This window comes from Pteropus medius, unplaced genomic scaffold (genome assembly GCF_902729225.1).
Source record: "Pteropus medius unplaced genomic scaffold, Ma_sr-lr_union100, whole genome shotgun sequence".
NCBI classification, from domain to species: Eukaryota; Metazoa; Chordata; class Mammalia; order Chiroptera; family Pteropodidae; genus Pteropus; species Pteropus medius.
Window position 1 is genome coordinate 290792 of NW_024343579.1, and position 27613 is coordinate 318404.

The 27613-nt window shown below is 44.4% G+C and overlaps 2 protein-coding genes across 4 annotated transcripts in view; both read right to left on the reverse strand.

Moving 5' to 3' along the window:
• Positions 1-7565, reverse strand: part of MTMR1 (myotubularin related protein 1) — a 66291-nt gene extending 58726 nt beyond the window's left edge. Inside the window, exons 1-2 of one of the 3 annotated variants that reach the window (XM_039867579.1) lie at positions 7267-7565; positions 1486-1591 (exon numbers count right to left, since the gene is read on the reverse strand). In XM_039867579.1, the coding sequence (XP_039723513.1) occupies positions 1486-1591; positions 7267-7418 (258 nt within the window). In that variant the 5' untranslated portion in view covers positions 7419-7565. The remainder of the gene's footprint in view (positions 1-1485; positions 1592-7266) is intronic. The other 2 variants (XM_039867580.1, XM_039867581.1) reach the window with 2 other exon arrangements.
• A 13135-nt stretch (positions 7566-20700) lies between these two features.
• Positions 20701-27613, reverse strand: part of MTM1 (myotubularin 1) — a 90746-nt gene continuing 83833 nt past the window's right edge. The window contains exon 14 of the mRNA XM_039867590.1: positions 20701-22132. Coding sequence (XP_039723524.1) covers positions 21965-22132 — 168 coding nt within the window. The 3' untranslated portion in view covers positions 20701-21964. The remainder of the gene's footprint in view (positions 22133-27613) is intronic.

Below are 27613 nucleotides of genomic sequence, written 5' to 3' on the forward strand. Positions count from 1 at the left end.
ATGCTCCTACATGGCCAATCACGAAAACCAGATAGCAGGGAAACCTGTTAAGGCAGTGGTCCCCAACCTTTTTGGCACCAGGGACCAGTGCTCCTATAAGAATCTAACGCCTGATGATCTGAGGCGGAGCCGAGGCAGTGATGCCAGCGCTGGGGAACACAGCAAATACAGATGAAGCTTCGCTTGCTTGCCCGCTGCTCACCTCCTGCCATGCGGCCCAGTTCCTAACAGACCACGGACCACCGGTCCGTGGCCCAGGAGTTGGGGACCCTTGTTTAGAAATATACTATCACTCCTCTGACTGGGCAGATCATCCAGTTTCTACTAATCCACAGCCGCGCTTTCCTTCAGTAGGAGTAAGCAACGGCATCCCACAGATTGGATGAAGCAAGTACAGCAATACAGCCAAATCCCAATTACACGACCTCTCGAGTCAGTCTCTGCACTTGTTATGTTATGAGCTAAAGAGGAACCAAGGCCAGAGCCCTTAAACAAGGAGCAGCTATTAAGAATGAATTAGGATCTGTATTCCAGTTCTTGAATTCTTTGTAAGATTTGATACCTGGCAAGGACCAGGATTTTGAGAGCCTGTTGACTGAGGGTAGTCCAGGATACTAAATGTAATTCACACATACTTGTGAAAATCAATGATTTCTTACTAGCAGGCAAAAATGACTATAATAAACTGAATCCTCAACTCAAGCAAACACTAAGACTGCAATGTGAACGTGGTTTCATTTACTGTACCTGTTAATAGTTTATAGACATTAAAACAGTTTTTAGTCTCAACAAAGATGGAGCACCCAAGTTTTTGATTTGTTAATTGATTCAACAAATATATACTGAACACCCACTAAGTTCCAGGGTCATGCTGGGGAACCTAGGGAGTAAAAATAAACCCAGCTCCCTCTGCTGACAAGGAGATTATCACTCTTAACTTTAGAATAAGCAGGAAATCCAATAATAAAAAAAAGATTTCTTAATTCAACAAGGACTAAAACTCAGGCTGTGCATACAGTACTCTTGAGATTTTTGCAAGATTTTTGCATTCTAGTATCACCTGTTAATGCTGAATACCCATAGGGAGCACCTAAACACAGAAACAAATTGTGATGTTAGGGAAATACTGTATATCAGATGTTTCCTGAAATTCGGAATATTAACAAATATAGGTATTTAATATAATAAAATATAAAAATATGTAATATGTTAAATACATAAATCATAAAATGCAACTGGATTTTTAAAAAAATAATCATAATCAAAAGACCGCTTTTCCCCTCAATTACAAAATTATGACCACATAAACTAGATCTTCATAAAATTTCTCTTCTAGAGTTCAGATCTAACGACAGAGAACTTTTCGGCCTTGTTCCCAAATGGTCAGCCAGCAACAAGGGGCCAAAGTCTCACAAGAATTAAAACTGCAAAGCCTCTTGGCTACTTAGCATATTGGAAATGAATTAAGGACTCAATGCTGCTTACCTTGTAATCTCGGGATACATTTTCTGATGTCACTGAACCTGAAATCTGACTAGAAATTGTAGCAGCTATAAGCTGTTTACACCATTCAACATGGGATCCTGTAGGACTAAAAGAAATAGTGTGATTAAAATATTTTAAGACATAGGCTCCCAGTGAGAAAAATGAGCACTGACTGGGGATATACATACAGTTCTTTTTTTTTTTTTAGAAAGGAACTTTTATTAGACTATTTGGTTACCTTTACACTTAATATAAGAACTGAAATACTGACTGACAACTAGGAACTAAGATTAGTTTCCAGGTTGATTTTTAAATGAACCAACAATTTTTTTTTTTAAGTTTAAGACTCTAAGCATGTTCATCTCTATCACTGAGTGGAATTTTACTCTAGTGCAATCATATACAGTGAATATTCTTAATGTAATGTATATAGAAAATTAATTCTAAAATGAAATATTTATCTCACAGCATATGCTTTTCAAACATTCGATTTCGTGTTGGTAGTTTAAAATCTAGAAGATAATGTAATTTTGAGTGAATCAAAGTGACTCTTAATGTAGCAAAGTTGATTGTGATTTAAAAAAGAACAGACCAGAAAAATGACGTCCTGTGTCTAGTAATAATGCTACCTTACGTTTCTGTAACTGCTGTGATAACTTACAAAAAGGCTCTTCCGGTCTATTATTATATCAGAGCTTTACAATCACGACGTGACAAGAAGACAGAACAGGGACTAGCCAACTTGTTTCTGAGATGAGAAAATTCAGGCACGGCGGTGACATGCCCCATCAGAAAGTGGCCTGCTTTCGGCTACACCAGGTCTGTCCCTCCAGAACATGGTGCAACCAGTAGTGACTGACTCACTGAGCTGGAGGGCAAAACAGAGACCAGCACCACAGATGCTAGCCACTGCCTTATATGAGAACACAACGATGCAAAGAGAATGGCACTTTCTACTTGCATGATGCTCTGCAGTGTTCAACGCACTGCCGCATACGGCCTGACAGTGACCCATCTTACAGATGAGAAAACTGAGTCTCCGGTGTTTGAATAAGGTCACATGACTAGTAAGTGGTCAGGCTGTGTTCACCTGACTTAAAAGACCACACAAGCAAACTAGGCAGAGAGGGAATTAAAAATTGCCCCCAGGGGCCAGGCTTCTCTCTCAACTGGTCGAAGCACTGAAGAAATCAAGCAAAAGGGCAAAAGATGCTTATGAAAGCTTACCCTGCAGGTAGTTTGCACTGTAAAAAATGTTCCAGACCTTTAAAAATCTCATTAGTAATTAAATCTGCACTCACGTATTGGAAGGATAGAAAAACCTGGATTCCCTAGGCAGTACGTAAAATAATCTAAATAGTAAAATAAAGATATTTGATGTTCTCTACTAGTGATCTTAATTGTCGTCGCTGACCAAAATAGCCCAGTGGTTATCTGTGGGGCTAAAAATGTGGTTAAAAAATTCACCGCATGGGCAGACATTCCCATGATATATCAATAATTCATTACCACAATTTCTAACCATGAGGAAGGAGGAAAAAGGGAGGGATTCTAGTCTCCTTTTTAAAGGCTAAGTCACCTTTTTTTACCCGGTCATAACATACTTTTCTTGTCATGTGGCCTTCTTCTCTGCCAGGACCTACCCTTGATTGCAAATCTAACCGGTCTGGTCACCCTCCGTGGCTACCCTGTTGCCACCATCTGCCCAGCATTCTTTCCTCCTTTTTCTGATAAGGACATTTCTCTCTACTGTGGAGAAAGGCAGCCCCTCCCCACTTCATAGGCTTCTGTGGGGAAAGAAGAAGGAGGGGGCTTGCCCCTTGCTCCTCCTGGAGCCCCCACATGCAAGGGAGTGACGCAGGCTGGGTTAATTCTAAGTTTTCTCTTAGACCCTAGGCTGTGTGAACCTGCTCCAGCCCCACTGGAGGCCACTCCCTACCCCCACCACCTTGAGAAACACACAGAGATAAAGAGCGAGACAAGAAAAAACAAGGGATGGGGGCGGGCTGACAACACTGTTTGCGACTCTGGCTCCAAATGTGCCTGTGACCATCTTTCTCCCTGTCTGCAGCAGTGATATGTGCCAAGAAAGTTCCTTTTCGGCTTAAGCTAGAATGATTTATGTTTTTAGTCACCTGCAACCAGAAGCATCCTGGCCAACACAGTTACAAACAGCGTGGTATAGTAGGCGGGTAGGCAGGAGGCCTGGATCAGAGTCCTGTTTCTGTCACCAGCTAGCTCCGTGACCTTGAGCAAGCCACATCCTCTTGCAGGACCACAGCTTTGCCATCATTAAGAGAAGTACAGTATTCAGAAGAGAGGGGAGGGCCCCACAGTCCATGGGGTGGGGCTGAAACACACCCGGAGAGCCAGCTTCCACTCTCAGGGTCTTGAGTGTGAGTCAGAGCTTATCATGATGATAGAACAGAGAAGAGAGGCCATGTCTCTCCTCACCTTCTCTTTAGTCTGTCAGTCTCCCTCCAAGTGCCTGGTATCAACAACCACGTGCAGGCTGGGGGCTCCCAGCTTTGTTTCTCCAACGTGGACTCTCTCTCTGGACCTGGATGTCCATGATGCCAGGAGACATCTCCACTAGGCGGTCCCAGAGACCCCGCCAACTCAACTGTCTAAAGCAGCGTCAGCCCCATGTATCCTAAATCAGGGAAAAGCACAGCTAGGTACCCTGGCCCCTCAGGTCCGAAAGCTGGGGTTGACCTTGAAGCCCACCCCCCACTTCACTCTCCCGTCTGAATGCTCACCAAGTCACACTGCCCTTATCTGATAAGTATCATGAGAATGCACCTTGCTCAATTCCTACTGCAGTTCCCTTTCCAGATGCCTGTCATTCTGTTGTGCCTCGTGAATTTAAGCCCCATCTCTATGCTGATGACTCCCAAATTGAGGCCTGCAGCCCAGACCCCACCTCTGAACTCCAGGCTCATATAAACCAACTGCCTCTGGGATATACAACTGGCATCTCATAACAGCTATGTCTGGCGCTGAGAGCCTGTCAAGCTCCCGAAACTGCTCCACTTAGAGGCTTCTCCATCTCGGCAACACCACTTCCTACAAGCCAGAAACCTTGAGATCGTCCTGGATTCTTCTCTCTTACTGAACAACTAATCTTCACCAAACCTTACTGGCTCTACCCTGCAGGTTTTCTTCAAATCATATCCAGAATCTGACCACTTCTCCCTTTCTCCACCCCACTGCTCTGATCTAAGCCACCACCCTGTGTCACTTGGATGACTGCGGTAACCTCCCACCTGCTAGTCTCTCTGCTTCAACCTCTTCCGCTTTTGGTCTGTTGTCCACAGGAGAGCTCACTGATCTTACTGAAATACACCAGATTATGTCACTCCTCTGCTCCGAGACCCCCAAGGGCTCCCCATGACTCCCTACCACCTGCCTCTCTAACCACTCAGCCCCTCGACCCTACTGCTCTCTCCCTAGCTCCCTCCCTGCTTAATAACACTGGTCTCCTCACTGCTTTGAACATTTCACCCGTACTCCCTCCCCCTCCACGGCGCACAGGCCTCTGCCCAGAATGCTATCACCCAGATATCTGTATGACTGGATCCCTGAACTCTTTGGGGACGTGACTCGAATGTCACCTTTCTCAGTGAGGCTTTCCCTGACCATCCTACATAAAATCCCAACCACTCCCATCCCTTTCTCAACTTACTTTTTTCCCCTAGCGCTTATTACTGCCTAACAGAAAACATATTTCCCTTGTTATTTTTTTTGTCTTTCTCCCACCAAACATATGTTCCACGAAGGCAGGGACTTGTGTCTGTTCCCTGTTATACCCTGAGCCCAACACAGTGCCTGACACAGAGTCGGCACTCATAGTCGCAGAAGAAATGAGTGAGTGATTAGCATCTCCCTAATCTGCTAAATAAGACTTCGTGCTTCCAGTCTATTCGCCATACTACTTACTGCAGAGCAATTATTCTCAAACGTCAGTCCCATCCTGCAGCTGCCCTGACGGAAATCCTGAATGACCCACCTTACTTGTCATGCAGGTGGTTGTTAAAAGTGCAGAATTCCAGCCTCCACCCCAGAGGTGGACAAACTAGATTTAGGGTGGAACCCAAGAATCTGCATTTGAATCAAGCACTGGAGGTGATTCAGTGGTAGGTTATATAGATCTGCTCTTGGAAGAACTGGCCCAGAGAATAATGGCTTAATTCCCACGAAGGCACAGAGGCCCCTTCAAGATCTGGCCCCTGCCTTCCTTCCCGTGAGTCTCCTCCCTTAGCAGTTTCCCACGTCCAGCACTGCCTACGTGACTGCACATTCCACTCCCCGTGCCCCAAGAGCCCTCCCCACCCCGTCCTCCCCACAACTTTCATTCACCTTCACATCCAGGTCAATGTCAATTTCTCAGAAGCTGTCCATACTCACCGACGGCCCGCCCCCCCGCTCCACCGCAACAAATCGAGTATCCCACGTCTGTGTACCCACAGTGAAGCAGATCACGAATGAGGCAGCTGAACTTTTTAGAAACTACTGACTCCTGGGCCTTCCCCTGATCCTCCTGAATCAGAAGCCTCGGGAGTGGGGCCACCTGGAGCTCTTTTAAAAGCTTCTCAGACAATTCCTATGCACACTCCATTCTGAGTGCTTCGTGTTCATCCTACCCGGGCACTTATCACAGTCGAATTAAATTGCTGGTCTGTCTTCTCCACTAGATGGTAAGCCAGAGAGCAAATATCCTCTGACTCTCCAAGATCTCAGACGTTGTAGAGTATCCACAATGAGTGAAATCCTGACCCTTCCAAATACTGTCTTAGCTGTGATTAGTCTCCAGTGAAGCTGCTGACTCGGGTGATTAACTTATTAAAACAAACTGTCAATGCACTGGGGTAGAAACAAAGGGAGTGTTTCTTCTTGTTCCCATGCCTTTGGAAACTCCCAAAAGTTCAACTCACTGGTGTGACTAAGACAGGCAAGAATGAACATCTGAACCTGAGCAGTCAGTCTCTCTTGCCTAACTCACTCTGCTGTCAGCGAAACAGCCAAGATGTGGGAAAGCTGGATATTCCAGATGCGGGATAACCCGTCGCTTGTCCCGGGGCGTTTCAGTGGCCCTCCCAGTTGCACACGGTCAGTTTACGCTTCTAACGGATGGATGTCAGTTCTGCAACTGCGTTAAGAGGCAATAGGCTATGTGTTCACGGAAACAACGAACCGGTTCCTTCCAAGTGTGAAAAACTGAAAGTAAACAATTGTGTGTTCTGCATCAGGAGCAGTTTGGATGTTTTCCAGCCCAGATTTTCGAATCAAGGTATCTTCGCCTCCATCTGTACCAGCTCCAACACCCGCGGGGTTCCGCCCCCCAGTTCCCACTCGCAACCGGAACATCAAAGACCCCAAGCAGCAGCGGCTTGAAGTGGGTCATCAAACCACACGAGGCAAGGTCACGCTACATGAGAAGAGCGCAGGTGAAATGTCCTCCCCAGTGATTCGTGGTCGGAGCAAGACCAGCCCAGGCGGCTCCAAGGAGCAGTAGGAGGTGGCACGGGAAATGGTTTGACAGCTGTGAAGCCCCTCAGGGGTGCGGGGAGCTCCTGCGCGCGAGGCGGAAGTGAGCCAGGTGCGGGGTCCCGGGATGTTGGGAGGGGATTCAGGGACCTCTGGAGGGACCCGGGTGGGGTCCGAGAAGGGGAACGCCGCATCCCAGCCTCTGCCCGGCGCGCAGGGTGGGGAGTCCGGGCCTCGCGAGGGTCCCTCCGGAGTTGGAGCGCGGGAGGCCGCGGCGGGCCAGGCCCCACTTACCTGTCCAGGGTCTCCATGCTGGGCTGCCGGGAGCCGGAGGCCGGACCCCCGGGAACCCGAGGGGGCCTCCAGCCGCCCCCCAGCCCCGTGCCCGGGCCCCCGGCTCCCTCGCTGCCGGCCGCCGCCGCCGCCGCTGCTGCTGGCCGGTCCATGGAGCCCGCCGCTGCCGCGGGGAAAACTGCAGTGGGAAGGGGAGCGGCGCGTGCAAGGTCCCGCCGCGCGCCTCCTGCGCTCTGATATGCTGCCCGCCGGCTCAGACGGCCGCCGCCATTAGCTGTCACCTGGCGGCCCCGCGTTACCCACAAGGCCGCGCGCGCGCGGTGGGGGTGGGGGAGGTTCGGGGCGTGGGGGTGGGGGGCACGCGGCGCGGGCGGCTCCGGCTGGCGCTGGGTCCTCCACGCGCCCAAGGCCACCTGGGCACTCGCCCGAGCAGCCGGGACTGGGGACAGAGGCCTTCCGGCCTGAGCAACCTGGACAGGGTGCCCAAGCCACTTGGGGTCGAAATCTACAAACGGATGATGCAGAACATGCTTTGCTCGGGAAACTACCAGATTGACTGGAGATACGGGGTTAAAGAAAGTTTAGGAAAATTCAAGAATTACAAATGATTTATTTTCTCTCAATTCTTCCCGGAAAAGTTTTGGGGTGGGGGAAGCTCAGGTCCCTGGGAGTCCCTGGTCTTCTCATCTTCGAGCAGCGGTAATTCCATACATTTTAGCAATTCCGACCTCTTTTCTCCCTCCCTCCCACAAAACCCACCTCCCTGCCATCTGTAGGGCAACCAAGTGTTCTGATGCCGCCTTCGGAACTTCCGCCCTTGATTTATATTAAGACTAACATTTAACATCTGTTGGTTAAATCACTGCTATGAAAATAGAGCCAATCTCTGATGATAAAGGCATTCAGGGCATTTGTTTCCTGGACTAGTCTTATTTCCCTGCTCGTTTCACTAGGGTTCACATATCTAACTTCTCATCCCCTTTCAACTCACCCCTGATTTTGTTGGTAATGGTGACTAAGCCTCTTTGCCTCTGATTGCCCCAGATATGGACAACAGACCTGTGACCCTGATAAAAGGCAGGCCTGGAGACATGGAGTTCCTGCTTCCCATCCCACACCCGTCCTGCCCTATCAACTTAAGGTTCAAACTGAAGCTTAAGGATGTGATGCCTGGAGCTCCAGCAGCCATCTTATACACGACAGGGGGTGAGCCCGCGGCCTGTGGTGAAAGGGTAACAGGGTAAGGAAGGCCGAGAGGAAGGAAAGGAAGATCTCCAGACACACTGGAGACCTACTTCCTGCAGTATTTTGGTTTTCCAAAATTGTTAGTTCAGAACTTTAATCCACTATTATGGATTGAATTTTTGTGTCCCTCCTCAAATTCATATGTTGAAGCCCTAACCCTCAATGGATGATATTTGCAGATGAGGCCTTTGGGAGGGGATCAAGCCCTCGAGTGGGGGGAGGGGATGACCGGTGCTGATCTGATGATGAGATTAATGCTTTTATTATAAGAAGAGACACCAGAGAGATTGGTTTCACTCTCCATGAGCAGGCAGGAGGAAAAGTCATGTGAGGACACAGTGAGAAGGCAGCTGTCTGCAAGCCAAGAGGAGGCCTCTCACCAGGAACCAAACCCTGCCAGAACCTTGATCTTGGACTTTCCAGTCTCCAGAACTGTAATAAAATAAATGTTTGTCGTTTAAGCCGCCTGGTCTGTGATATTTTATTATGGCAGCCCGAGCAGACTAAGATACCCACTTTTAGTCAAGGACTTTGTTACAAGGAGCTGCGAGAATCCTAGTTGCCTTGAGATTTGTTAGAAAGAAAATGGAGAACTTTGAAACATATTTTAAGTATGATGTTCTTCAAGAAGGATTAGGCCAAAATGGAATTCACTGTGATACTATCAGACTTTTAATTCAGTTAAGCAAACTCTGGACTTACAAGACATAGACAGAATCTGACATATATCCCTGCCTAAGAAGTTCACAGCCAAGTGAAGGAGACAGACAAATTAACAATCACATTACAGGTTGGTAAGTGCTAAGCTGGGGGTGAGCGCACTGCTGAGGGAACACCTAGCCCAATCCATGAGGGAAAAGAGTCAGAAAGACTTCTTAGAAAAGGTGACACAAAGTTGAATCTAAAAGTATGAGTAAGTCTTTGAACAGGTGAAAAAGTCAAGTTGTTCCAGGCAGAAGGAACAGTTATGGACCAACGCGTGGAGTCAGTTCAACAGCTTATTATGTGCAAGGAAACTCTAAGAAATGTATTGTTGCTGGAGCATGGAGTCAGACAAGACAAGTGAGGAGGTCAACTAGAGGCCAGCAGAGCCAAAACATGGCGCATCTGCAACGCTAGACTAGAAGTTTGGACTTTGCTCTCTATGTATATACAGTCACGAGCCACTCCATGATGGGGATGCGTTCTGAGAAGTGCGTAGCTAGGCAATTTTGTCCTTGTGCAAACATCAGAGTACTTACACAAACCTAGATGGTCTAGCCTACTACACACTCAAGCTATATGGTATAGCCTACTGCTCCTAGTCTATAAGCCTGTACAGCATGTCACTGTAAAAAACAACACGAGATTAAATCAAACAGAAGAGAAAATGATGCAATCAAGAGAGGCAGTAAACACAAGATGTATGATGTTGCTGCTGGTGTAACATGGCATACTGTTTTACAGCAAAATTTTTTTTTCTTATAAGTAGAAAGAGAACACGCTAAAATAATGATAAAACATATAGCACAGTAAATGTTACATAAACCAGTAACATAGTCATTTATTATTATCAAGTATTATGTACAGTACATAATTTTATGTGCTATACTTTTATACAACTGGCAGTGCAGTAGGTTTGTTTACACAAGCATCACCACAAACACGTGAGTAATGCTTTGTGCTATGATGTCACAACGGCTATGATGTCACTAGGCAATAGAAATTTTTCAGCTCCATTATGATCTTATACGACCACTTTCGAACATGTGATCTGTCACTGACCAGAACATCGTTATGCAGAGCATGATTGTAATAAGATTTATCATGACGAATTAACTCACTTGATTATGGAGGCCAAGAAGTCCCATGATCTGCCGTCTGCAAGCTGGAGGCCCAGGAAAGCCGGTACCATATTTTGAAGGTCCGATAGCTGGGAAGCCGATAGTGTAGATTCCAGTACAGGTCAGAAGGCCTGAGAACCAGGAGCACCAAGGGCAGAAAATGAATGTCTCAGCTGAACAGGGAGGCAGGAAGAGAATTCCACCTTCCTCCACTGTTTTGTTCTACTCAGGCCTTCAGTGGATTGGATGAGGCTCCCCCACATTGGGAAGGGCCATCTGTTTCACTCAGTCTACTGGTTCACCGATTCAAATCCTAATCTCTTCCAAAGATCCTCACAGATACACCCAGAAATAATGGTTAACCAGATATCTGGACATCCCATGGCCCAGTCAAGTCGATACATATAATTAACCATCACGGAGGGAAAGAAAGGAAGACATTGAGTTCAAATCAGTTAGTCCCAGACTTCTACATCGCATGGACCGATGAAATGAAAACAAAAACAAAACCCACAGGGAACCCCCATCTAGTGGAGTAGCATGGTTGCCAGTACAGACTTTATACATCAGCTTCTGGCTTCCAGAGAAAGTCTCATTCAATGTGCAGAATTTGGGGGAATTCTTTTCATTCTGAACACTATCCCATGAGGCTCCACCGAGTGAGGAGAAAAGCATGTGATTTCTATGCCACCTATGGCAGCCAGGTGCCAGCACAGTTAGGCCTCAAGCAGTGATGCTTTCCAGCCGTAAGGCAGACTGGGGATCAGGACGGCTCAGCGACAAAGCTGGACTGCTTTGCAAGGCCTTCAGTGGAGGGTGTTAACAATCTATTTTGAGCATTATGACTTTTCCGAATGCTAAAGATAGCCCTATTCAAATATAAGTTAAAATATCAGCTATCATATAGGGATTATCTATTTCTCTTCCCAACTCTGAAATAGCATGGATAATGGACTTGGTGTAATTAAGTGCTGAAATTTCAGACAGCAAACATTGAGGAGTGGAGATAGGCTTATTTAGGGGTGAGAAAATATTCTAAACCATTTACTTTGACAGCATTCCAAGTCCTTTGGGCGAGGCAGCAGAGTAGAGGACACCAGAACACAGTGGTTTGGGTCAAAACCGGCTCCACTACCGAGCATCTGGGTCACTTTGGGCAAGTGACTTCTCCGTGCTAGGTTTCCTCCTCTGCAAAAAGGGATGATAATAATAATACAGCTAATCATACGCTTATTGTAGCAATTCATTTCATATGTATACTTAGAATAGTGTCCGGTATGTTGTAAGCACGATGAAATGCAGGCTGTTATTTAATCAACAATAAAAACTTGTCTCTCTCTTGCCAGCATAGATGAAGTAGTTTTAATGTTGACGTGGACTGTTGGGGCTCTGAGTGGATCCATTTCGTCTGCTTTGTCCCCATCCCCCAGCCGCTAGGAGTGTTGGCTGCTAATGGCTCCCAGGCACCCCCTTCTTTGGAGGACTGCTCTCAGGTAAAGGAGCCTTCTTTCCTAGAAGATTACACACACCAGCTCCCTCCACCCCCAAGGGCAGCTCACAGCTAATGAGCGACACAGGAAAACAGAAGTCTGCCTCCTTGCCTCAAATGAAACAACTGGTGAGGTACAATTCCCACTCCAGATCTCCTCGTGGGGTCGGGCTGAAGCCAAAGCCCAGCTGCCATCATGTCCTTGATCAGCCCCTTCCCCTGCCCTCTCTGAGAGCTCTTCTGTGCTACGTCATCAGGTGTCCACACATCCCTGCCTTAGTCTCTCCTTCTAAGGACCCTAACCTAAGACAAATGTCAATGTGTTACTGGGGAGAACACTGGACTTTAGAGCCAAGATCTCTTTGAATTTCTTGCCAGTGCCGTAGTAATATTATTTTATAAGGATCTTATCACTGTGGCATTTTTCTTTTTAATAGAATTAGGCAGAAATTCATACATTCATTCACTTTAGCCTCGAGTGCTCGATATGTAGCACGTATTGTACTAGACCTAGTGGCCATACATAGATGACTTGTTTTCAACAGGGTAGAAATAGAACCTCGGCATATCCAGTGGATTAGGTCCAAGCTTCACAAGACCCTGAACAATCGTGAAAAGCCACTTTCATTTGAGTACCAGAAATAGTTGTCCTTAGAACAACTGATTTAATTTTTATCTTAGGGACACCGTGAATTATGAAACCAATCATGTCATCTGTGCTTTGCTGAAAACTTCAAAGACAAATATGTGGCATGCTTCTGGTAAGTGTATAGGATCTTGAAGCATGAATTCTAATGACCTCATCTATTATTCCTACTTTTGTCTTCTAGTTTCCTTGATTAACTCGTTTATTTTTATCCTGTTTGAATTTGTGTAAGTTGCCTAAAATTCTTTTTCTTTTCTTTTTTTTTTTTTAACGATTTGAGTTTTGGATATAAAGAAGTGAAACTTAAAGCTGCAGACTGTAAGTTTTTTCTCATGATGCTAATAATCCTCTAAACTGCTCAAACTCACTTCTAGGACACAGGGCGCTGGCCACTTACGAAGACAGACTGTATAACAGCATTCCGTGACTCGACCTTCAGTGAATCAGGTGTGGTGGAGATGTGAATTGTCTTATAATGGACTGCAATCAGTTTGAGAATGTTTCTAATTCAAGTTCTACACTTTAGTTCAGGTCCTTATTGCTTTGCATGACATTCTGGAGATCAATGCTTGGTCTCTATTGCAAAGCACCGGCAAAAACCACAGTTTCTCCCTCTCAAACATTCCCCGAAGATGGTTAAAAACGGTTATGGGACCTAGTAGACTGTTTCAGTCAGGGTCCAATCAGAAGACAGAAAACACACAGTCATTTGAACAGGGAAATTTTAATAGGAAGAATGTGAATGGGATTAAAGTGACAAGAGTTTGACTAGTAAGTAAAGAGGCAACTGCTACTCACAGATTCCAAGAGGAGAGGACATGCCACACCACTGGGAGCCACACTGAAAAGCACCAGTGTCAGTCATAAGGCAGAGGGAGGGGAGGCAACTATGGGAAAGAGCTTTTATTGTGGTTTCTGAGGGAAAGGATGTGTGAGGCAGGCCTGGCAAACAAGTCTGCGATTAGCTAGTTTGAGCAATTTCAAGAGGCTCTGGGACATAAGTGCTGTCCCTAACTGCCTGGTACCTGGCCCTGGGGTGATTAGAGCAGGGGGACTGTGTGACAGCGCATAAAGGAGGTAATTGGGGATAAGGGTTCTGGATTGGTTTGCGTTTGTAAAGCATCTCACAGGCGAGTTCGTTACTATCTCTAGGAATTGGCTAACCCTGGGACGGGCGCCAGATGTCAAAGCATCAGAATACAGAACTTAAAAGACATATTTCACGTACTTAGCAGCCCAGCCATAGAAGACACTGCCTGCTCAGGAGCCAAGCCCTAGGGAAAGCTTTGCTCTGCAGAAGGTTAGCAAGCGAGGCACACCAGACGTGGAAGAGAAACCCCTTTCTCCTCCAGTACCTCTCCAGCACTCTGCAGACAACGATTAACGTTGTGCTCATTGGTAAGGGAGAAATATTTACAGAGCCCACCACCATTATCACAGAGCAGTTAAAGAAGAGGGGATTCGGAGCTGAGAGGCAGTCAATGGGAAACTGGTACAGAGACTCAAGGACTTGCCGGGTCGGGAGACACACCGTGGTACTCAGACGTCTTCCTGTTTCCAATCCGCATCCCGCTTGACGATTGAATTACCCCTACAAGATCTCGTCAGGCACTGCTCCTACAGGTGAAAGAAAGCAGAGGGAAAGAAAGAGAGCCCTGCATTTTCAGCAAACTGTTGTCCAAAGTCTCAATCAATACAACAACACGGTGTTCCAAAGGAAGCTGACTCCACAGCCAGTGATGAATCATTTCAATGTCATCTATCTAAGGACGCGATTTGACCGACATGCAGTTATTGCCTAAAAAAGTAGTTTCTAAACACTTGGTGCTGGACCAGCTGCACAAAATTACCTGGGATGACTTTTTAAAAAGTTAATAGACTTTATTTTTCTTGGAGCTGTTTTAGGTTTATAGCAAAACTGAGTGGAAAATACAAAGTTCTTATATGCTCCCTCACAGCCCACCCTCTCTCAGTTTCCCTTATTATCGACATCTTGCATCAGCATAAGACACTCGTTGCATCAGATGAGCCAATAGTGACACATTATTAAGTAAAATCCATCCTTTATAGTAGTGTTCGTTCTGTGTGATGTGCATTCTGTGGGTTTTAACAAATGTATAACGGCATGTATCCATCATTATAGTACCGTAGAGGATTTTCACTGCCCTAAAACTCCTCCGTGCTATACCTATTCGTCCCTCCCTCCCCACAACCCCTGGCAACTACTGATCTTTTTACCGTCTCCATAGTTTTACCTTTTCCAGAAAGACATATAATTAGGATCCTACAGTGTGTAGCCATGTCAGATTGGCTCTTTTCACTTGGTAACATGCATTTAAGGTCCCTCCATGTCTTTTCATGGCTTCATAGCTCATTTCTTTTTAGCGCTGAATACTATTCCATTGTCTGAATGGACCACAGGTTATTTATCCATTCGCCTACTGAAGGACATCTTACTTGCTTCCAAGTTGTAGACAGTATGAATAAAGCTGCTATAAACATCCATGTGTCGATTCTAGTGTGGATGTACATTTTTAACTCCTTTGGGAAAATACCAAAGAGCACTTTTGCTGGGTGTTATGATGAGTATGTTTAGTTTTGGGGACTGCCAAACTGTCTTCCTAAGTGGCTATACCGTCTTGCATTTCCACCAGCAATGAATAAGAGTTCCTGTTGCTCCAACCCTTGCTAGTGTTTGGTGTTGTCAGTGTTCTGGATTTTAGCCATTCTAATAGGTATGTAGTGCTGTCTCGTTTTAATTTGCTATTTCCTAATGATATATGATATTAAACATCTTTTCACATGCTTAATTGCCATCCGAATATCTTCCTTGGTGTTCTGTTCACATCTTTTGCCCACTTTTTAATTGGCGTTTTTTTTTTCTTATTGTTGAATTTTGAGTTCTTTGTATATTTTGAACAACAGTCCTTCATCGGATGTGTTTTCCAAAGATTGTCTCCCAGTCTCTGCCTTATCTTTTCCTTCTCTTAACAGTGTTTCACAGTTTTAAATTTTCATGTGGTCTATCTCGTTCATTTCTTTCTTTCATGGGTTATGCTTTTGGTGTTGTATCTAAAACCTCATTGCTAAACCCAAGGCCTTCTCAATTTTATTTCTTTAAAGATAACATGCATGATAATTTTACAACCTGCATCCCGCGGTGTGCCGGTAAAGTTTTAATTATTACCTCTCTGAAGAAAAAAAAAAAAAAGCCCTGGTCTATAGCATTTGCCGGTTTTTGCAGTGTATAAAGTCCCACCCCGGCCAATTTCAAACTACCATCTTGATATCACTGAACACGGAGTTGGAGAGAGATGCTCACCACTGGCTCTTTTGAGCCCGTATGAGTCAAGTCAGCGTACCCCTGCTTGTATCTGATAATCTGAATAATCTGAAGTCTTAAGTCCTCTCCTGATGTCTGTTGTTTCAATTGGCTTTCGCTGAAGGCTTTCTGTCTTTACTGTTTCTTACTGTGAGCAGTTCATTGTCTTTGGAAAATTCTTCATGAGAAATCTTAGAGGCCTAGAATAAAGGTTTGTTCCTCTAGAGAGCGTTTGCATTTGTTTCTACCAACCACCTGGGGGCGCTACAGGACTGCTGCCTGAGGGGTTTTGAATTGCCGAGGTGATGTGAATTTGAACTATACACCAGAGAGCCAGCTGTTAATCACCACTTCTCAGGAGTGTTTTCATCTTCTTCTCCCTCCTCTGCTCACAGCCAATTCAAAATGCCTTACAGTCCCAGAGGGGTATGTGTAAGAAAATTGAGTTAATCAGGCATGCACTCCCTCAAATTCTCTAGCCCCATTGCATTAAGCTTCCTGTTGCTGCTGTAACACATCACCACAAACTTAGTGGCTTAAACGACATCAAGTTATTTTCTTACATTCTGTAGGTCAGGAGTCTGACACAGTTCTCACTGGGCTGATATCAAGGATGTCAGTACGGCTGTGTTCCTTCTGGAGGCTTTGGGGGAGAATCCATTTCCTTGCCTTTTCTAGCTTCTGGAGGCTGCCACATTCCTAGGCCCATGGCCCCTTCTTCCATCTTTAAAGCCAGCAAGGCGAGTCCTTGTCACATGGCATTGCTCTGCCACTGATTCTTCTTCTGCTCCCGTCTTCTGCTTTTAAGGACCCTTGCGATCCCATTATCAATCCAGGATGATCTCCCCATATCAGTGTCACCCGATTAGCACCCTTACTTCTGTCTGCAAGCTTAATTGCCCTTTGCTATGTAACCTCACATATTCCCAGGTTCTGGAGACTAGGATGTAGACATCTTTGGGGAGCCATTATTTTGCTACCACATCCCTCCATAATACGTTTCATCTGCATCCACCCTTCTCTTCTCTATTGCTGAAGAGGAAAGTTCACGTCCAATCCCCTCCCCGCCTGTATCCCTGGGCTCATGCCCACTCTGGGGCCTTGTTCTGTCAGGCAATAGCCTCCTCCTCTATCATGAATCGCTCACTTACCACTGGCTCCCTCCTCTCCATATATGATCACGCTTAAGTCTCTCCGAAAAGCCCATTCTCCTGGTCTTCTCTCCCAATAGCTATTATCTAATCTCCCTCCTTTCTTTATAGTCGATCCTTTAGAAAAAGCAGTGCACATTTGTTTACCTTTCATTCATTCAGTCATTCATGCATTCAAATAAATATCTACTGTGTACCTACCATGTTCCGGGCACCCTGTTGGGCACTACGGCCAAGAACAAGACTGAAATGGTCCCTGCCCTCACACAGCTTATAGAGTAATAAGGAAGAAAAACATCCAACACACAATCTCAACAAAGTACAGCAAGTGGAATGATAGAGGACAGATAGAGTACCAGGGGATCTTAGGACAGTGGGACCAAAGACAATATGGAGAGGAGGGGCGTTGGGGAAAACTTCCATAATTGAGCGACATTTACATTTAAGCTGACAGAGCTCTACGGATATTTATTGACTGAATGGCAGCAGGAGGCGGGGCTATGCCTCTTCAGTTTCTTTTTCCTCTCTTCATTGTGACGTGGCATCCTGCCCTATGATCTGGAACACGAGCCATAGCACTTCCTTGCTGCTTAGTGGTGCTAGAGCAGGCTTGGGGCCGAAATCAGAGTTTCTCAAACTGGGCTTGTGTTTCCCGTAGCTGCTTGAGCTACAATTTAGGCCAGTGACTTTTAACTCACTGTTATTTGGCTTCTGCGTCAATGAAATAACTCTCACATGTGTTCCCCAGGGACTCCCTACTGTCCAAATTGATTGGACACTTTTTCATCCTGAATTTACCAGCTCTCTCAGGCTAGGCGCTTGCTCTTCGAAATGATCTTTTCTGTTACCTCTCGTAATACAACCGTTTGCATCTATATTTCTCAGGCCTTCCTTCTCCATCTCATTCCAGGTCTCCTCTCCCTCAATCTGCCCCTTAAAATCTGGAGTTAGGCCTCGTCACTTTTCTTCACTCACTTGCACGGGCAACGCCATCCGCTCCACGGTTTGCGTTTCTATCCTTGACTTTTTTGTGTGAGCTTCAGGCCGTAGCACATCTTGGATGCCTGTCCTCTTTACATTCAGTGGGTCCCAAACTGGCTTCAGCACCCACCCCCACTTGTTCTTCCACCGATATGCCCTGCTTCTAGAAATGCTACCACTTGCCACCCACTTGCCCTAACCAAAATCAGTCACGAAGTCCTACTGATTATTTTTCAATCTGCATCTCTACTCATCTGTACTCCAGGCTCTCTCATATCTGCTCAGTACAAGAACCTCGAACTGGCCTTTCCCCAGTCCCGTCACCTTGCAATCTACCCTCCAAATGGCTGCCAGAGCGATTCACATTTTATCATGTCCCTCCCATGCCCCAAACCCTTCATCGGCTCCTGGAGCATAGGGAAGATAATCTAAGTTTTTTAACGTGGCCCCTAAGGAGCTCCGTGACTGGCTTCTGCCTATCTCTTGGTCATCTTCCAACCTCCAGAACTATAAGATACTAAATGTGTTATAATAAATCACCGCTGTTTGTGGCGATTTCTTACAGCAGAAACAAAAAACTAAAACATGAGGCAAATGCCATCTTGTGCCATAAACACTATTATGTGCACAAGTGATTAAAATGCATTTCTGAGAAAGGCTGTGTTTAAGGTGTAAGGAAACTTCGAGAACATACAGTCCATACCCTTGCTGAACAGATGGACACAGGCCTCCTCCCAGGCCTCACATCTTCCATCCTAGTAGTTCAGAGTCCAGAGAGAAATCCACGTCTCCACGTGTCCCAACTAGGGTTATTTCGAATACAGGTTTGTGATTTAAAGCTCTCGAAATGATCAACTTTCTTTTGTAATTTATGTGCGATGCACTATGAAATGCAGTCGATTTGAGAAGCACATGAGTATTAACCACTGTATACGAATAAGCCACATTCTCCAAAGCTACTAGAAAAATGAACTGTTAGGCCTTAATGGTCATGTCTAAGCCTTTAGCTACCCTCTGTGGTTTAAATACATTATTGCCTTTGCTTTTAAAGGACATATTCTTGCATATAAGGAATAATCTATACCTAAATCTGAGCCTCATAAGGAAATGATTTTTTTACTGACTTTTCATCTTCCAAATATGTTTTAAAAACTTTACTAATAATTCCTTAACTAAGTTGGAAATCTCTCAATACATGTTGGAGCATTAAACTGTTATTTCAAATACTGGTATGCCAGCATCATGCTTTTTGTGATTCCGTGAACTGGAAAAATTCAAATGCAATCTACAACCACCATGTAAGATTTTTCTGCGAATGTGTTAATCCTCATTCTTATTGGTGGGCCACATGCTGCATACATTTCTTATTTCCTTGGGGTATCCCCTGCTTTTGCTTTCGTGACCGCCAATAGCTACATCCTCCAGTCCTGAGTGTGTAGACTCTAATGAAATTCCCGTATTTTAAGAACTTTCTTTTTACGTGGTCCTGCTTTTGCCTAATGCCCCCAAATGCCACAAGAGCTGCCTGAATGACCTAAACCACAAATCTGCATTCTGTAGAGAGGGCTGCAGGTGATGAGCTACTAGTCATTTTATTTTGAAACTTGTATTATTCCTTCCAAAAAAGCATAAAGATAAGCTTTGTTGCATTATCGAAAATAGATGAGAGTGCTTCGACTGTATTTAGAAAGGCTGTTATATTATCAAAAGCATGTATGATTCCAAATTATTTGAAGGGCTACCCCAGGAAGAGAGATTGTTCTATTTCATTCCAGAAGGAAGAGCTAAGGTATTCAGCGGGAACCTAAGAGAGGCGGCGTTCCGTTTAATCCTTGTGTACATTTGTTTTGCTGCTGTGGGACTTTGAGCATGTTGGTGAAGCCCCGGAGCAACGACCTTCTCTTCAGCTGAAAAACAGGGTCACTAGAGTACCATATAGCCCATGAGGTCACAGTGCGGATCAAACACAGCAATGTCCAAGGTCTCGCAAAGCTTTTCATATACTCACAGTTTTAAAAGATATACTTAATCTTTTAAGAGTCCTATTTGGATTCTAAAATAATGGTTAATTTTAGTTTCTTGCTATAACTATTTAGCATTCTTTGGATGTACACGACAATGTAATTTCCAATTGGCAGTACTATTTGAAGAATTTTTAAAATTCGTACCTAAAGAGACATCGAGTATGCCTTATTTCAACCAATGTCTTAGTCTCCCTTAATTATCAACTGCTGTGTTGTCCATCCAGAGTCTGAAGTCTCGTGTCTCTGCACCCCCAGCACGGTTCGTGAAAGCTGTCCTTACTTTAATAAAGACAGTTGTGACTCTTTTTAAAATCTGCATTGTTAATGTACTTGAGTGTCCATTCTTGCTGGTATTTGGGGAGAGCCCTACGAGGCTGCTAGTAAGAGAAAGAGCCAGTCAAGCTAGGAAAAGAAGAGAAGATGACACCATGCACATTTAAGACACATAAACAGTTACATCCCTGAAAATAGAGTACTATGTTGAGTTAATATATTTATTACAGCAGGTCTTTAGTCATTATTGCCATGAAAAATGTTTCATGAATTTCACAAAATCCTTTAAACTATTAGCATTAGCTTTTTTTTTTTTTTTTTTTTTTTTCTTTTAATACATACTTTAATTTATGAAATATTTACAGCGTTTACAAAAAGCAAAAGAATCTAATAAAATTTCTTATACATACAAAATTTATACATTATACTACTATTTTTGAGATGTCTTATTTGGTAGACCAATTAAACTATTACATAAAATAATTTACAAAGATATATTTAATATCTCTTAATTCATTGAAAACAAAACCATGTTAGCTATAAATAGTCCTTTACAGATCATTGTAAAACACATTAATTATTTTAACTCTAGCCTTAACTTTTACAAATATATTTACTAAATGAATTAGTTCAGGTAGCAAATAGAACTGCATTTGAAATTTCATTTAAATCTAAAGGAAAAAAAAAAACCTGAAAAAGCAAACTGCCAGATACTTCAAGTAAAAATTTGTGGAACCAGTTTTTATGCACGCTTGGGGGGAGGGGCACCCAACACCATTTGAACTGAGATTAATAAACAGAATACTTTCAAGAATACGCTCAATAAATGTACATCTGTGGCTTTTATTTCTAAAAATGATGCTCTAGTAACAGCTCAAACATCCATGATGGTTAACCCTACGCTTTGGCAGATAAGCTGGTTTGACTAGAGCGATGTATGTGAAAACATTCACCTCAGCAGCATAACGCATCTGACATCCTCACACAGTGTTATATAAGGGTTTCCCACAACCTGAAAACAGGTCAGAATCTTAGGCAAGCTCATGGAAAAACTTAGAAAATAGAACTGGCAAAGTTAAAAAAAAAATCAAATCATATTTAACTGGGCCCCATCAGGTTTTTTTTTTAATATAAAAATATGCTTTTCTTGAAAATTAGGGGAAAACACTTCATATTCCAAAATTTCAAAGTAATGAAAAACTCATCTACACAGCTATTTCTCCTTAAATCACCACTTATGATGGTATAAAATTTGGCAATTATTGAGACACCTTGCTTTTGGATAACGCCTCGGAAGCCGAGCTCAATTTGGTTTTGGCAGTTAACACGTCACATCCGGGTTCATTTTAGATCATCTGAAGCAACGCTTACAAGCAACCTGAGGAAAATCCATTTCAGAAACCTTTCTTCCCCTTTACTTTAAAATAATGTTGTTCCAATTAAGCCCACAAATTGCATATTATATACACAGCATTTCTAAAGAGGCAAATTAAATTTAAACTTTATATTTTTTCAAACACTGCTTCTGAAAGCTGTCAGGATTTTTGCAAACCCCGCCTGGGCTCCTTTCTTCTGATTGCCATTTCGACACTGTAGTTTTCTTGTAATATGTATTCTAGAAGGCACATATTCAAGAGTTTAAGATTATGTTAGTTCAAGTTCTACATGGAGGCAAATATTTTAATCTACTTTGTACAGAGGCCCCAAATGCAAGTCAGCCATTTCTTTTATTCAGAGCTCCCTCTCAGAAGTGAGTCTGCACGTGGGGCAGCATTTGGGAAGGGCTGGAAGGTGAAGTCGAGGGATCAGAAAGCTTGGCAGAGTTGGCGAGCTGCAACTCCTCCAGCCGCTTAATGTATTCATCGCGCAGGGCCAAGAGCTCCACGTAACGCTGCTCCACTGGATTCGGCTGCTAGAGAGAAGCACACACCTGAGTTAGCACTTGGCACGGGCCACGTCACAAAGACTCACCGGCACCACACATCCGCTGCAGCTCCTGCTTTCTAAATAAGCCTTCTCACTGAGCTTTACCATTCATAAGTACTCTCCTCTAGTACTGCATATTTAAAAATACAGAAAGGGACAAAGAATAAGAAAATGCCACCAAGAATGAACTAATGTACACATTTCCTCCCACATGTGTCACCATCTTTTTAAAGTCTCTCAGCCTAGACGCAACTCCTGTCTCCTGTATCGCCTGTCCCCAGGCCCACTACCCTTTTCCTCCCAGAGGCAACACCTCCTCTCAAGTTGGCTGGTAGCCTTCCTTCCTGTGCAGATTTGCGACACTGTTCCCATAGGTGAGCATCCAGAAAGAAAACACACTATTATTTTCTATTTGGGGAAAGTTTACATCAGTGGTGGTGGTGTTCTTTAGTTATCAATTGACGTTCTAACCTGACGTCGTTTCTGAATTCGATTCTTGTTGGGTTGCACTAAATAAGTAAACCAGTTTATCTATCCATTCCCACACTGATGAACAATCGGTGACTTCCAGCACTCCCCACTGGTACACGCAATGCTCTACTATCCTTGGACATATCTCGTCATGCATATATACAAATGTTTATCGAACGAATCTGCCCAGAGGTTGAACTGCTGGAGAGGACAGTATCATCTCTTCAACTTCACTAGGTGGTGCCCCATTGCTCTCTGAGGTGGTGATGCGACCTCATGTGCCTGCTAGTGGGTCTCGCAGTTCCTATTGCTCCATATCCTCACCAGAACTTGAGAATAAAAGAGGATTTTTTTTTTTTGGCCAATGTGAGGACAGTTACATGGTAGTTTCTGACTGCATAGCTCCGCTCTAGCACGTCTTTTCATGTGCTATTGCCCATAATAATGCACGGCTGACCGTAGCAGCTCGGCCGCCCGCTGGCGTCGGTGTGAATCTTGGGTCTGCCTCCTACCAGCTGTGAGACTTAACCTTCTGGGCGCCTTCGCTTCCCTGTCTGTCAAATGGTACTAAAAATGGCACGGACCTTGCAAGTCGTGAGAGCGAAGCCAGTCAATACAGTCTGTTTTGCTACAATGCCGATTGCTGTGATTGATAGTGCATTGAAGGCAGAATAAAAGGAGAAGTCAGGCTGGAACAGAATGTGATTCTCCCCAGCATGTCGATTTTTAAGACTTTGGTCCCGAGACAGAAATTACACATTAATGTGCACAAATCTTAAGACTTTAAGAAAAAAGCCAAAAGTTTACAGAAGTGTCTTCCTTTAGCGCTAGTGCCTTCCAGAACTGTCCTGCTTTCCAATGTGTTAAGCTATCTGCCGAAGCTGTGAGCACCGAAAAGAAAGCTGTGAAGTCGATGCACTCATGAAGTGGGCTACATCCTAGATCAGACTGTCAACACTGAGGAGAACAGTCTGGATCTCAGAGGAGGGAGCATGAGGCCTGGGGTTTAAGACTGAGTATTAGTTTCCCGTAGCTGCTGTAACGAATTAACACACACTTGATGGCTTAAAATAGAAACTTATTCTTCTCACACTTCTGCCGGAAATCGGGCTGTCAGCAGGGCTATGCTCCCCCTGGACGCTCTAGGGGACAATCCCTCCTCGCCTCTTGCAGCTTCTGGTGACTCTAGGCTTCCTTGGCTTCTGGCGGCATCACTCCAATTACTTCTGTTTTCATATAGCCTTCTCCCCTACATGTGCCTGTGTCTCAAATCCTCCTCTGTTCTCTCTTCTAGGGACACCTGTCATTGGATTTAGGGCCACTCTAAATCCAGGAAGATCTCATCTTGACATCCTTAATTACATCTGTAAAGACCCTTTGGTGAAATAAGGTCACACTCACAGGGGCCAAGTGGGCATGTCTTTTGGGGGCCACTTCAGGTTGCCAAGGAGTGATCAATGGAGGCCAAGTGCAAATGCAGCAGACACGTAACTGGGCCCGCATTTCTACTGGGGTTGTTGCTTTCATTAAAGCTCTGGTCACAAAGGTCCACAGGACTGGAGAGGTCTCCTAATCCTATTCTTCCTGTAAGCCCTGTTCTCTTTATTGTGACTTTGCAGAATGTGAGGTTTCTTGGAACTGCATATATGGCATTCGAACAGGAATGTTTGGTACATCGCCTGATGCCCAGTAAGGTCTGTGCACTGCCTTTTATATCTTCCGCCCATTTTTGCCTTTATGCATTCCACTGAGGTCCAGACACTGTTCTAGGCGCTCAGGATCCATCAGTGAACAAAGGGGACCCAAATCTCCGTTTTCATGGCATTTGCCTTCCAGCAGGGGGAGACAGACGAACAATGAATGCAGCAATCCTGAGTTACATAGAAGGTTGAAAGGTGATGACTATTATGGGAAAGAAGTGGAGCGGGGTAAGAGGGATGGGGATGGGTGGGATGCTGGTTACCCTCCAATCAGTGTAGTCTGGGGAGCTGCACTGAGGAGGTGAGTCCTGGACGAAGGGTTGAAGGAGGGAGGGAAGGAGCCATGTGGATATTTGAGCCTCTGAGGACCAGCACGGAGCCCGGTGTGGCTGAAGCAAAGTGTGTGAGAAAGAGCTGTTGGTGAGGCCGGGCAGTCAAAGAGGTAAGGAATGGGTTGGGGGGTCGCATAAGGCGTCAGAGGCCACCGGAAAGAGTTGGGCTCTGGCTCGGGGTGAGGTGACTGCTCTGAGTTAGAACAGCGGTGGGATCTGGTGTATGTTTTACAAGGACCACTCTGGGTGCTGTGTTGAGAACAGACAAGAAAAAAGAAAGGGTAGAAATCAGGGAGTCCAGCAACACATGGCCGAGGGCAGGTGGCCTGGCCCAGGGTAGTGGCAGGGACTGGTGAGAAGTGTTTGGAGGCTGTACAGGTTTTAAGCCGGAGCCCAACATGCTCCCCTGGCAGACTGGATGTGGGGAGTGAGAGAGAAAGGGGGTCAAGGATGACTCTAAGGTCGCTTGGCCAGAGAGGCGAGGATGGAGTTGCCGAGAAATGAAAGATGAAAGGAGGAGCAGGTCTGGACGTGTTAAGTGTGATTCACCATGGCAGTGCCATTTACCATCCAGTCCATCTCCCTATGCGTTACGATGCTACATTCTTAGCCTACCAAGTCTCCGCAGCTACAGGGTTCGTTTCTGAGCGTTATTCCGTTGCAAATAAATCTTGACATATACGGGGCAAGCTGTTCCTCGATATTCTCCTCCAAAACTATCTTGACTATTTTTAAAACCTCCCTGTTGGCATGTGACTATTAGAATCGGTTTGTCATTGTAGCAGCAAGTACAATTAAATTGGAAAAAGCAATCAGAAGTGAAACAATCACTTTTGCTGATGACAAGGGTTGTCTGATTAGAAAACTTGAGAGAGCAGAGAGAAAAACTATTAGAAATAAAAAGATAATTCGGTTTGGTAATAGGTACGAAATATATAGAAGTCATTGACCTACAAACAAACAGACCCCATTTAGAGGCTATAATAGAAGAAAAGAGTCTACTTTCGATAGCATACGAAAAGACAAAATAACAAGAAATGAAATTTAAAGTCAAGTGACTTTAACTACTACATCTCGACTTTTCACTTGAGAGATTAATTATGAAGTAGAGAGTATGCCAGCTCAGCACAGAACAGAAGAGAGGCAATCAGCTAGGTATGGAAGTAGTTTAGGTTTTGTATGATTTTCATATTCATAATCCCTTGAACTTTTCTATCATAAATGATTCGAATAGCACACAGGTCAGCCTGTTAATATCTGTTTGCCCTTGTTCTCATCTTTTAGTTGCCACCGTACAAAATGTGAACTTGCCCGGTGCTACCCTGGTTGACAGCTACACGGATGCAGTGATTGCCCAAGTATGCCATGAGGCTTACCAGCAGCTGAAGGTCCCACTCAGGTTTCTAATGTGACTAATTTATACTTCTGCTTTTGGCATGAGCAATTTCCTCACATTAAATAAAAGTACCAAATTTGCTTATCGCTAGCTTGTCAAATGCAAGCATTGGTTTTTCCATGAACTCTGCTGAGCTTTTGTCATAGCAAGGGTCGGTGGCTTTTGCTTTAAAGAGCACACTAACTCTGCCTTCTTCTAGGTGAGCAGCTCGTTATAGGGAGGGGCTGTATATGCTTTTGGGTGCCAGTAGTGTTATGAAGGCTCTAGAAGCCCAGGAAAAGTTTGTATACCAACGGGGCCATACGACTGAAAAAGACTTTAACTTTTAAGGGGCAAAGTACATTCTTTTAGGTTTACATGACATAATGTAAAAAGTCCTACGTGATAGAATTTTAATCTAATTCTGTATGAAATAATGTTCTACATAATAGATCTTTAAAAAATCTGATGCACTCAATTCACACCTCTATTATCGCATTTTTCCCCAAGCATTGTAATCATTGGCTTATGCTCCTGGGCGCCCCCGCCGGCCTGGAGGCTCCTTGTATGGTGGCAGAGACCACCTCTTCTCAATCTCCATGTCCCCCCAGTGCTGACACATGGCAACACTCAGGATTCGGGGGATGAAAATACAAAGTCCCGAGGGACATAAAAATATGGATAGGACACTCCACGTTCAGACAATCTGTATCACCTGCAACCGAGATTATTCCGCCTAGCAAAGCTATCATTTAGAATCGAAGGATAGATAAAGAGCTTCCCAGACAAGAAAAAGCTAAAGGAGTTCATCGCCACCAAACCAAACCAGTATTACAGGAAATGTTGGAGGGACTTCTTTAAGAAGAGGAAAAAAAATGTATCAAAAACATGAATAATAAAATGGCAATAACTACATATGTATCAACAATTACTTCACATGAAAAAGAAGTAAATGCTCCAATCAAAAGACAGGGTGGCTAACTGTATAAGAAAACAAGACCCTTACATATGCTGCCTATGAGAGACTCACTTCGGATCGAAAGACACACAGACTGAAAGTAAAGGGATGGAAAAACATTTTTCATGAAAAGAGAAAAAAAAAGTTGGGGTAGGAATACTTACAGCAGACAAAATAGACTTTAAAACAAAGGCTATAACAAGAGACAAAGAAGGACCCAGTTATCCCACTTCTGGGTATTTATCTGAAGAAACCAAAAACACTACTTCAAAGGGACATGAGAATCCCTATGTTCATGTTGCAGTATTGTTTACAATAGTCAAGATATGGAGGCAACCTGGGTGTCCATCAGTGGATAAATGGATAAAGAAGAGGTGGTACATATATACAATGGAATGTTACTCAGCCATTGAAAAAGAATGAAATCTTGCTATTTGCGACAATATGGATAGACCTAGAGGGTATTGTGTTGAATGGAATAAGCCAGACAGAGAAAGACAAGTGCCAGATGATTTCACTTACATGTGGAATCTAAGGAACAAAATAAACAAACAAACCCAACAGAAACAGACTCACAGATACAGAGAACATTTTGAGGGGTTTGAACATTTGCCAGGTGGAAAGGGGGTTG